Here is an 11,241-nt window from a genome sequence, read left to right on the forward strand (position 1 = left end):
GGGCACTGTGCCTCACACGAGAAACAAACTGGGTGTACCTAATTAATGGCTAGCGGCTAAGTGATAGACGGCGTCTTCAGGCCCGCCATCGTGGTTTACTCGAGGCACTCGATTCGCTTCCCGTGAGACAAGTCAGGCCTCGATTACCATTTTTAATTCTTACCTTAGCCAACACACTACACCCGTCAGTCATGCCAATATAAGGGTATAACGGTTTATCAAAGTCCAGGAAAAACTGATCCTCTCCTTCTTCGGTAATGATCTCCCTTCCGTTCAATGAAAACGTAACTGGAACTTGTCTTTTTCCATTGATCTCTTTTTCATTTTCAAATATGACTCTGCAGCGAATCTGGTCACCTCGACGGGCCATGACAGGTCCTGCAAAACATGCATTTGCAACAGTTTATTACCAGAGGGGAAAGATATACCAGGTGATCTGTGACGTCACATTGGGGGACTGGGGGAGATAGAGATAGATAGATAAATTGTTTATTTAAAATCACAACTAGCAGCTATAAGCTGAATTACTTGTGGGGAGAAAAAATTTAATGCCGTATCCCACAAACGCGCGCGGCCCGTAAGTTTGAGTTCGAAGCTTTCACGGCGGCTGTTAGCAGAGATGAGAAATTTCGTTTTGCGCCTTATCAAGTTGGCGATCAAACTGTAACGCGTCACAGAGGCAGTAGAAAGTCATCATAGGATGGAGACGTTTCGGAATGGTAAATTCAGCATCCAAAAACGCTTGCGGCGAAAACGTAGACGCTTTTGGCATCATGCTCGTGAAATCCAAACCCGAATGTTTTGTTGTATGTGTTTATTTTTCATCTCCTTTTCAGGTCATTGCTCTGTATTGCATTGCCCATCCTGTGCAGAATTTTACGCGTAATTAGCGCGCGCGCACACAAAAAAATGGCGGCTTTTGTCTACGCGGCTTAGTCCGGGAGAGAAATAAATCGTCGTTTTCTCGTAAACGAGTATAGTGACCTATCTTTTTTCTCATAATTTGAGTGTAGCGATCAAATTCTTTCTGAAAAATGAAAACAGATCAAATTTCTATGTTTGAAAAATAAATTATCGCTGAAAAAGTGTACTTTGCTGGTACTCGCACGGGAATTAATAAGGAATTATATGGTATATACAAGGTCTTCCTGTTCCTAAACGAATATGGTGACCGCACTTTTTTATTTAAAAATTTAAGTTCCCTTTAGGTAATCAACCAGTATGTTCAGTTCTATTTCGGGGCAATGACCTTAAAGTTCTGAGTTTAGGTTTCAAGAGAATGGCGAGTTAACGAATCCTGCAATCTGATTGGTTCTTAGCGCGGGCAAGATTTTCCTATCGCTTCCTTGGGGCAACGGTAACGCTTTCGTGAACTTTCGTCGAGGTTGATTTGGCGGCGAGATGAACGAACCTTCGAAAGATTTGTTTTCCAAAATCGAGATGGTTGCTCACCAACCGTTGTAAATGTGAAAGGAAAAATTTGCAGTGGAATTTAAGGCCTTTAAATTTTCCAAACGGCGAGTGTGGCCGTAGTTTGTCGATTGTTGTCTGTGCATTCGAAATGATTTTTACGCCATCGCGGTTAATTGCAAGTCGCCAGTTTACAGACTCGATTTATCCCTTCAAACATCTTGCTTCTCTGCTACTTTTCTCAAAAATCGAATACTGCTTATCACCCTTCAAGAAAACTAGATGCTTTAATATAAAAAAAAAACAGTAAAACAACTTTTCAAAGCAATTTTGCGACGTGTGCAGGCGAGCAAACTACACATTTCAGCTTCATTCAGTTTCACTTTCGCAAAATTTTTATCAAAACAAAATACTGTGCGACAAACACAGAGGCTATTGACTCGATAAATACAATTGGTATATACACACTCAGTGATCTTGGTGTTTCAAGCAATCTGATTGGTTCGCTATCTCGGGCTAATGAGCATTATTCACTCCGTAGGGAGTGAATAATGCTTGATCCAAACTGAAACAAAATGGCCGGCGTAAACCTGCGTTTCGCCGGCGTTTCTGAATCGCAAATACTAAGAATACAAGAAGATGCTGAACCAGAAAAGACAAAAAAAGGCTAAGAAATTTGGCCTGATGGTTTTCAAAGTAAAAGACGACTACATATTTCGCAATTTGCAGCACAATGTCCACACAACTCGAGTACTAAAACGATAAACAATTGCTTACCGTCAAGTCGCGCTCTTCGCCCGGCATCGGCAGAAATGAATACCGCAGATTTATCGGCAGCAACATCAAGTGTTATACAACCAAGATCCTCCACAAATATTCAGGAAAACGTCTTTGTGCAAGAAAACATCCAGTTTTCACCACAGTTCTGCACACATTCAGTATAATCCAAACTTTCAGGTGGATCCTTCGCCAACTGCTCTTTCAATTTTCAATTCAAGTCAACTTCAAAAGCTTTGATTCAACGGTCAAAATGTTTTGCAAGTAGGTTTTTGATTCAGATTGCAGGTTTGAGTGGTGTTAAAGGACCATTTTGCTAGATTGTGACGAGGATTTTATCGAAGTTTAACTAGATTTGCCATGTTTGAAGATTCTGTAAACTGTTTCGCGCATGTCGGTTAGTGCCGCTTATATGTACGTTTTCCACGCATGAATTGAGAGGTCAATAAAATCGACTTTAAATGGTTTCCTTCTGAAATTGAGATCGCTTGTTGTTGAGATCACTTCGTGTGTATATACTAAAACAATTATTCTTTGAAATCTCGGTGAATAGCGGCAGAATATTCACCTCGATTTCAAAGAATAATTGTTAAATGTAAAGAGCTAGAAAATACGTGTTGTAAGTGCTTTTCAGTCCGAGAAGTAGATTTAATTAACTAATATAAAGAACTCACGAGCCGATATGGAGTTAGGAGTGTTTCGTGACTCGCTGAGTTTTTTATGCTCTGTTTTGGTGCTACATTCTGATTTTTATCATTTGGCAGTAAGCTCTTATAGCGAACAGATCATTCTTCACTCTTGCCGTAGCTTAGCGATCGACTCAGATAATAAAACATCTTTTAGATCAAATGGCGGTAAGTTACGTAAGCTTCTGTTTCAAATAATCTCCCAAACCCGAAATCACATTGTCAGGTTTTTGGAATTAAAGAACATCAAGCCTCGGCCGAAGCGCGCAAGAAATTATGTGCGGCTTTAAAATTATTTTCTCCCCGGCTCTGATTGGCTAATTTTAGACGACCACATCCTCTGGACAATATTAAAATTATATTCTGGTACAATTTACATGTGCATGTAATACATACACCAGGTTTAAAATGCAAGTTCCGTAAGCTAGATATACTTCATTGAGTCTCAAATACTAAGTAAAAGACGCCCTAAAGAAGTTATGACAAACCGAAGGAAACGTCAAAAGTAATAGTTTATAAGGTATAATAACACCGAAGAAATAGTGATGAACCAAAAAAAAGAACTCGAATGAACATGACTGACGAAGATTGAGATGTATTACAAACAACGAACTTGAAAACTATAGAACAAATAAAGCACTGCTTTAATACTAGTAATTACACAGTTTTGATTTAGTTTCTGTTTTAACTACTTCATAATACCTTTAGTTTCTTTTCCATCTCTTGCATTATAGTGATAAATTTTTCCATCATCAGTATGATATCCCACAGATTCTTTATCCCATCCTGGCATTCTGATCGTGTTGTAATCCTCATTTACTACTCCTATTCCCAGACATCGTTTCTTCCCAGTTTCTAAAATGACGACCTAAAGGCAAAAGTGTATTTGTCACAGAAATCCTTTTGTCAAGCGGGCAAGTTAAGCGCGAATATGACTACCTCTTAAGCTCTTCCAGAAGTTTTAGTTATTATTCAAAGAATTGACTTCAGTGGAAACCATTCAATTTCAAAAATTTATTTATCGATATATATATAACAGTAAATCAGTCTCATTTATTTCAATTGAGCTTATTTAGTGGCTATTCGATGATTCAACTCGTAACGGACATCCACATCAGTAACATTGACAACCAATCGTTGGGTATTCCGTGAAGTACGTTTGTTTATTCAAAGGATGAGTATTTCCGTAAGTGTATTGTTCTCTCACTCCAAATTCTAACCTAACATAATGCATCACTTGCGTCAATTAACTTTGTTATGGAATGTTGCTACTCACCTCAAAATGAGGAAACTCCGCAGAGAACTGTGTAAGACATCTGGCACCGTGGTGACCTTGGACGTCACAGGTTAAAAGAGCGCTTTCTATATTCCACATCTAGGAATGATCAGAAATAAACTGAGAAACTAGCTATTGCAAAAGTAATGTTCCACTGGAACATGTAATGTTTAAAAGAATTTCGAGAGGCCGAGAAAGGCCAAAATTAGAGGGTTCTGATTTGGGTAAGGGCTTTTAAATTTGTCTCTATTTTTTTTTTGTACAAGTGGAATACATGAACAATATCATTATGAATCACATCATAGCACTTTTGTTCCAATCCAACCTGGAACTAACATCAGGTTATATTTATATACTCACCCGCAGGTCTTGCAATCGGATTGGTCCTACTTAAGGTGTGTAATGCAGTATACTATCATTACTTACATAGAAATGCTGGTCTATGGGAAGTTTTCTTATCGCGATCGGAAGCGCGTCATGGAAGATTTCATTGACAGAATTTGGTAGGTTTTAATTTTTAATTTCTTTGAACTTACTTTGCATCATTTCCTGTCGAAAAGAATTTATGGTTATCAGGAAAGGTAAAAATTTATCAACTTTAACCGTTTCAAGGCCTGGATATGTGCCTGTTTATGAACAAAAAATATAGAGTGCCATTTAGTTTAGGACAATGCAACTGAAAAACTTTTTTTTTGTTGTTCTGTGAAGAGACCGTTCTCGTAAAATACCTTGTTTAGTCCCCAAAATTTTTGCATGAGCATTGTTTTTAATTTCTCTTGGAATTTACAACCGTCCGAAGAAAAACTTTTAAAAATCAATGCTAATGCTTACTCCAAATTCTAGCCTTACATACACGACCCCACAAGCATTGTGCTTAAAACCCTTATCGTGTTTAAATAAAGGATATGAATGACATAATGCATCACTTGCGTCAACTAACTTGATTATAGAGTGTTGCTACTCACCTCAAAATGAGGAAACTCGGCCGAAAACTGTTTAAGACATCTGGCACCGCGGTTGTCACTTTCACAAGTTAAAAGAGGGCCTTCTATTCGTATGTCCGGGTGGACTTTCCACATCTTGAAATGATCAGTAAATAAACTGAGAAACTAGCTATTGTTAAAATAATATACAGTTTTCTTTTCCACTAGAACATTTTTAAAACAACGTCTAGGCCAAGAAAGGGCAAAATTATCACAAACACATACTCAATGTTCAAATTTAAGTAAAGGTTTTTAATTTTGTCTATTTTTTGTATGAGTAAAATACCTGAACAATATGAATTGTATCATGATACCTTTGTTCCAATCCAATCTGGAACTGACATTGTTTGTATATTACTACACTCACCAATGTCTGGCAATCTGATTGGTTCTAAGGTGTGTGACGCAGTATATCATAATTACTTAATTACTTAATGCGGGTCGGCCCGAAATTTCTTATAAATTACAAAATGTGTAAATACTGCGCTGTAGTCAAAAAAACTGTTCCCGACGTTTCGGCGATGCTGCCTTCTTCAGGGGGACAAAACAAAAAATGTCTTACCTTAAGGTTATTATTGTTAGCGGCTACTAATTTTAGCGATTTTAGCGAGTTTGGCCAAAATCGCTTAATTTAGTACTCGCTAAAATTTTTCTCGATCAAATTTAATACGCGTTAAATTAATACCTCCGCCTGCCAGAGGAATACAAAATTAAATATAGTGGTCCTGTTCAACTATACAACAACATCAGAATGGAGGGCAACAATTAAGAATGGTTGGTAGAGAGCTGGGATCGCCGGCATCGTGGAGAATATGACTGATTTTCCTGACGAAGCCACTTTCTAACATTTGCAATTCACTTTGTTCTTCCTGACAGTTTTAATGTTCGTTCAATTTTAAGTGACTTTGTTCTCATGAATTATTTCTTTTTTAATTTTCGAAAAACCGCTAAATTTAATAGTCGATAAATCTTGCTCAGAAAAAAATCGCTAAAAATTAGTAGTCTCTAAAAATAGTAGCCTTAAGGTATATCGAAATTTCTTATATCGGACGGGCGTCCTGGAACATTTCATTGAGAGAATGTGGTGGTTTTATTTTTTAATTCTTTGAACTTAGTTTGCATCATTTTCTGCCGAATATAATTTATGGTTATCAGAAAAGGGAAAATGAAATTAAACCATTCAAGACCTGGATATGTGCTTGTTTATGAGAAAGAAATAAAGTTCCGTTTAGGATAAGCACCATAAAAACTCCTTTATTGCAGTTCTGTGAAAGAATTCGCAATTTTCACCGTTCTCATAATACACCCTGTTTACCCCCCTAAAATTTTTGTAGGAGCATTGTTTCCAATTTCACTTGGTATTTACAATCGTTGCAAGATAAACTGAAAACAACGCTCCTGCAAACGTTTTGACCAAGAGCAAAGCGAATACTACATATATCGGAATGTGTGATGAAGTTTCCACTTGGTAATTGCTGTAATTTGCCAGCAAACGATGGAATCATTTGATTGAAGCAGACAACCAAAGTATTGCTTTTGACAGACTTAGTTGATTGTTAGCTTCAAGTTGATAAAGATACATCTGATTTGAATTTTTTTTGTTTTTCGACCAGCGTTGGGGAGGTGGGGGGGGGGAGTTCCATATGAAAAGGGACGAGGATGCTCGTCGTCTTATTTAGGGCTGTAAATTAATGAAATTGGTCTCTGTACGGGTGTTCAGGACAGAACGCCGAGAGTTTTAGCCGTCAAGGTCTCGGTTATGGCCACCCTTTATGCCTTGTTGGCGGTCTAGACCGATCCTAAAAATTGGTCCCTTTTAGAGGGCAGAAAACGTTGAACCACGCCCAGATTGGTCTCCTTTAGGGTTATTTCAAATATTCCAACAAGCATCCCCACTCGTTTCATATGACAACTCCCCCGGGGGCGGGATAGCAGACAAATATGTTTTTTTTTTTAAGAATGACCAGGAAGATTAAAATGTTTGGACACAAGTTGCGAGGCATCTTCTAGTCGCCTTCCTATCTCTCCAATGTGTACCATTTTGCACGGAGTGCACGTTATGCAGTAGATAGATAGACAGATAGATAGATAGATAGATAGATAGATAGATAGATAGATAGATAGACAGATAGACAGATAGATAGATAGATAGATAGATAGATAGATAGATAGATAGATAGATAGATAGATAGATAGATAGATAGATAGATAGATAGATAGAGCGAATAAAACCAACTTAGCAATCTTGGAGTTGGCCTCTTGACCATTACATTTCCACTTTTAGATAGATAGATAGATAGATAGATAGATAGATAGATAGATAGATAGATAGATAGATAGATAGATAGATAGATAGATAGATAGATAGATAGATAGATAGATAGATAGATAGATAGATAGATAGAGCGAATAAAACCAACTTAGCAATCTTGGAGTTGGCCTCTTGACCATTACATTTCCACTTTTAGATAGATAGATAGATAGATAGATAGATAGATAGATAGATAGATAGATAGATAGATAGATAGATAGATAGATAGTTTATTGATATTTTTACATGACAGTCTAAAACTGAATTGCGTAAAAATTTACATTTATAGATTACATAACTCTACGTCAAAGGAAGAAGTTTTTGAGCGCTGTAAATTTCTTCAAGATATTGTTTGTTAGAATTGGAATTGAAAAGTAAACACGTGAAAACGTGAAGGAAAGCCTGTGAAAATTAACTTTGGATTGAAGGCAAGGGCCTTCAATCGACAAGAACCGATTTGGATAAACTATAGGTATAAAAGCCTTCTTTCCTGACTACATATGATTTTCTAACGTGGATTTTTTTTGTTGAAAATAAGGGTAAAATGATTTGAATTTACAACTGCAGGTTGTTACGTTCATTAGAAAATTTGCCTTGTTTTCGATTTACAAATTGTGAAAGGGAATCTCTTTTCTTGTAACATAATTTTTTTAATAAAGGCTGGTGGTTTTTACTAACGCATAAGCATAATTATGCATAACAACGTAAGCATAACGCTAGTGAGAACAACACCGAAACAAGCATAAACATAAGCACAAGCATAAGAAGAACAAACACACTTGTTGTTCTCACTAGGAATTACCGCGACATAAGCATAACATGGCATAAGTATAAGCACAGGAACAGTGGAGGACATCATCGGCCGTTCTTCTTGTGCTTATACTTATGCCATGTTATACTTATGTCGCGGTGATTCCTAGTGAGAACAACATAAGAAAAACAAGAGTGCTTGTTCTTCTTGTGCTTGTGTTTATGTCTATGCTTATGTCATTTTGCTTATGCTTGTGCGCCAGTGCAAACCGGCCTTAACTTGTGATTGACTCGTTAATTTTATTCTTCGGCCATTTTATCCTCACTAGGAACATTACACGTTAGTAGGCGAGATACTTCTTTACTACCTTGGTTTCGTTATTATTCGCAGATTTCGGGTTGTTTTGTCATGTTTGTCACCGTTGTGAATGACTGATTCTCATTACCTGTGGTTGTGGCCTCGTTCATTTAAAAAAAGGGTGCGTTTCTTTGAAAAAAATCCAAATCCAGATTCTTGAATCTAAAAATGAATTTTGCGCTTCTTTACAAAAATCTGAAAATGGATTATGAATCTGAAGAATCCACACTCCGAGTGGATTATGTAGATCAAATCTAAAGCTGGATTGTTAGGATTCATGATCCGTGCGTTTCTTTGGGAAAGGATTCCAAAAAAGTGCAGTCGTAAAGCGGTGTTCGCTGTGAAATACAGATACGCTATTTGCACACTCTGTAAGTTTTCAAGCGTCTGTTTCGATTGAGAGAGGAAAATAAGTGGTTGCTAAAAGGTTACGGTAACTTGATCAGTGTGAAGTGTCATTTTAAATTGGATAAAGGTTCAGTCTAGAACAGTCACTGTGTGCCTGCGGAAGCTGTATCCTTCTGAAATCGTCACGTCATGTTACGTTAAATTGATCATCTTTTCGCAGAATTCTTCGTTTTCAAATGCGTTACTGCCACATTATGCTTCCGGCTAAAGGAGAACTGCTTCGGAGAGTGATTTTTGTGAAGACTTTTGTATGCTGGAATGATTATGGCTAGGATACCTTCGACGATAAATAAATACGTACTGATATTATATGTTCTACGCGAACGGTATTAACATCTGTATTAAGGGGATTGTCATGACAAAAAAAACATTTTTTGGATTCTTTGTTTCCAGTTTTAATTAAAATTCTCCAAAATAAACGCTCCTGAACTTACCGAAGCTAGGCTAGTCACTCTGCGGTTGCAGTGTTGGATAAAGGATGATTGAGTGCAACTACAGTGTAGGCGCTATACGCCACATCATCTCATATTCATCGAGTGCTTGTGGAATAATCGTTATCTTCTCCTGACATTGTACTTGTTTTTATTGTAAATCATTCCAGTATGCTTAGAAACATGATAATTTTTCAACTAGTGATGAACTTGTTGTGTGCTTCACAGCGTTATTTACAGAGAGTTTTTCCACGCGAAATTCTTGACTGTACATATCTATTTTTTAAAAGCATAAAAAACAATATAAACGTTCTCAGACAAAACAGTTCTTTCACACAAAAACCAAATGTATCTGAAGTGCAAAATTTCTTTCCGCCATAACCCGAAAAAAAAAGTGAACATATCTATGGAATATCACATATTTGAACTGCGGGTGAAAGATTTAATGCATGATGAACTATTGCAGCTACGTAAGAAATTGTCCCCATTCAAGCCCGATTTGTTTTCCCACGCTTCCTTTCACAACTTATTAAGCACATGTTCTTTCATAAATTTAATATTCCAACTGTCGTTTAAGGTGGCTCGTACCAGTTTTCAGGTTTTTGACTGTGCGACGTTTGGAAGAAAATGGCCAAAAAATTAATTAAAGATTGTAACAAAATTTTTGTATAATTAAATTACCCATTGTGTTGTTGATCCAAAATACCAATAATTACGTCATTAGTGATTACCATGGCAACGATAGCCAATGATTTTGAGGAGCCTTTTTCAGCTTCCGGTGCTTATATCTTGAAAACTAACTTGATGAACCCCATTTTTTCTCGTGATAGCTTTTGGCATCTAAAAAAGAAACTGTATAATTATTTGAAAAAAATTCTACGAAGCGGAGTTTTTGCAAATGCAAAAAAGGGCAATTTGTAAGTAATTAAAAATTCCTTTCGTAGATTTTTTTTAGATTTTTTCTGGCGTTTCCTTTACATAAAAGGAAAATATTAGGGCAATAAAAAATAGGGCTTATCGGGTTAGTTTTCTTGCTAAAGCCTTTGCGAATTCGATAATTCCCACTCGCGTTTCCACTTTAAAATTTCACTTTTTGGTATTTACTCATGCTCAGTTCTGACTACCGCTGATCTTTGCGGGCACATACGCGCGCAACACGCGTGGACTCCCCCTCGCTTTGTCAGCGAAACTTTTCGGCTCAGGATTTCATGGGATTTAGCCAGTTTCAGTTGGCGCCAGTTGTGCCTCGTAAGTCTTACTTTTAAGTATTTCTTTGTCTGAATAATCATGTGTTTGACAGCGAACTCAAATAAGCTGAAACGAAAAAAGTGGAATTGAGTCACGATCTCCGCTGATCTCCGACAAGATCGATCGTAGCACATGCGAATTTGCTTTTGTAACTCGAGCAGTGAGATCCGAAAACATTTTGACTGACGAACATTAAGTTGACTTAAAATGTTCTTGTTAAAACAACTTCAGTTGAACGCGGAATTTTTTTCTTAATTTGCAGAATTTGAAGAAAAGCAACCTTGCACTCGGCCGCCATGTTTGTTTTCCTTTTCAAATCTCGCGCGTGACTCGTTGGTATGAAGCGTGACGCGCGCGCTAGTCACCAGACTTCCCACGCAAGAAAAACTGGTACGAGCCACCTTAACTATACGACATTTCATATATTCACTACCTTCATCTTCTACGGGTATATTATGAACTCAAAAAAGACTGAAAGTGACCAGCTCCCAGTTAACTTGGCAGCTCAGAGAGCACTGCATCGGTTTCGCAGAGGTTATGGATCAAATCCAGTTCAAGTTTGAATTTTTTCAGGCTGGCTTTCTTTTCGAAACTGCTCACCGT

General features: G+C 37.3%; 1 protein-coding gene across 1 annotated transcript in view; it reads right to left on the reverse strand.

The window, feature by feature from the left end:
- LOC144636696 (uncharacterized) overlaps window positions 1-11,241 on the reverse strand; it is a 366,639-nt gene that overhangs the window by 13,823 nt on the left and 341,575 nt on the right. Inside the window, exons 35-38 of the mRNA XM_078495881.1 lie at window positions 5,115-5,228; window positions 4,150-4,248; window positions 3,576-3,741; window positions 164-378 (exon numbers count right to left, since the gene is read on the reverse strand). Of these exons, the coding sequence (XP_078352007.1) occupies window positions 164-378; window positions 3,576-3,741; window positions 4,150-4,248; window positions 5,115-5,228 (594 nt within the window). The remainder of the gene's footprint in view (window positions 1-163; window positions 379-3,575; window positions 3,742-4,149; window positions 4,249-5,114; window positions 5,229-11,241) is intronic.

The sequence above is a fragment of the Oculina patagonica genome, chromosome 13 (genome assembly GCF_052425735.1).
Source record: "Oculina patagonica isolate OP01 chromosome 13, crgOcupat, whole genome shotgun sequence".
In the NCBI taxonomy this organism is placed as follows: domain Eukaryota; kingdom Metazoa; phylum Cnidaria; class Anthozoa; order Scleractinia; family Oculinidae; genus Oculina; species Oculina patagonica.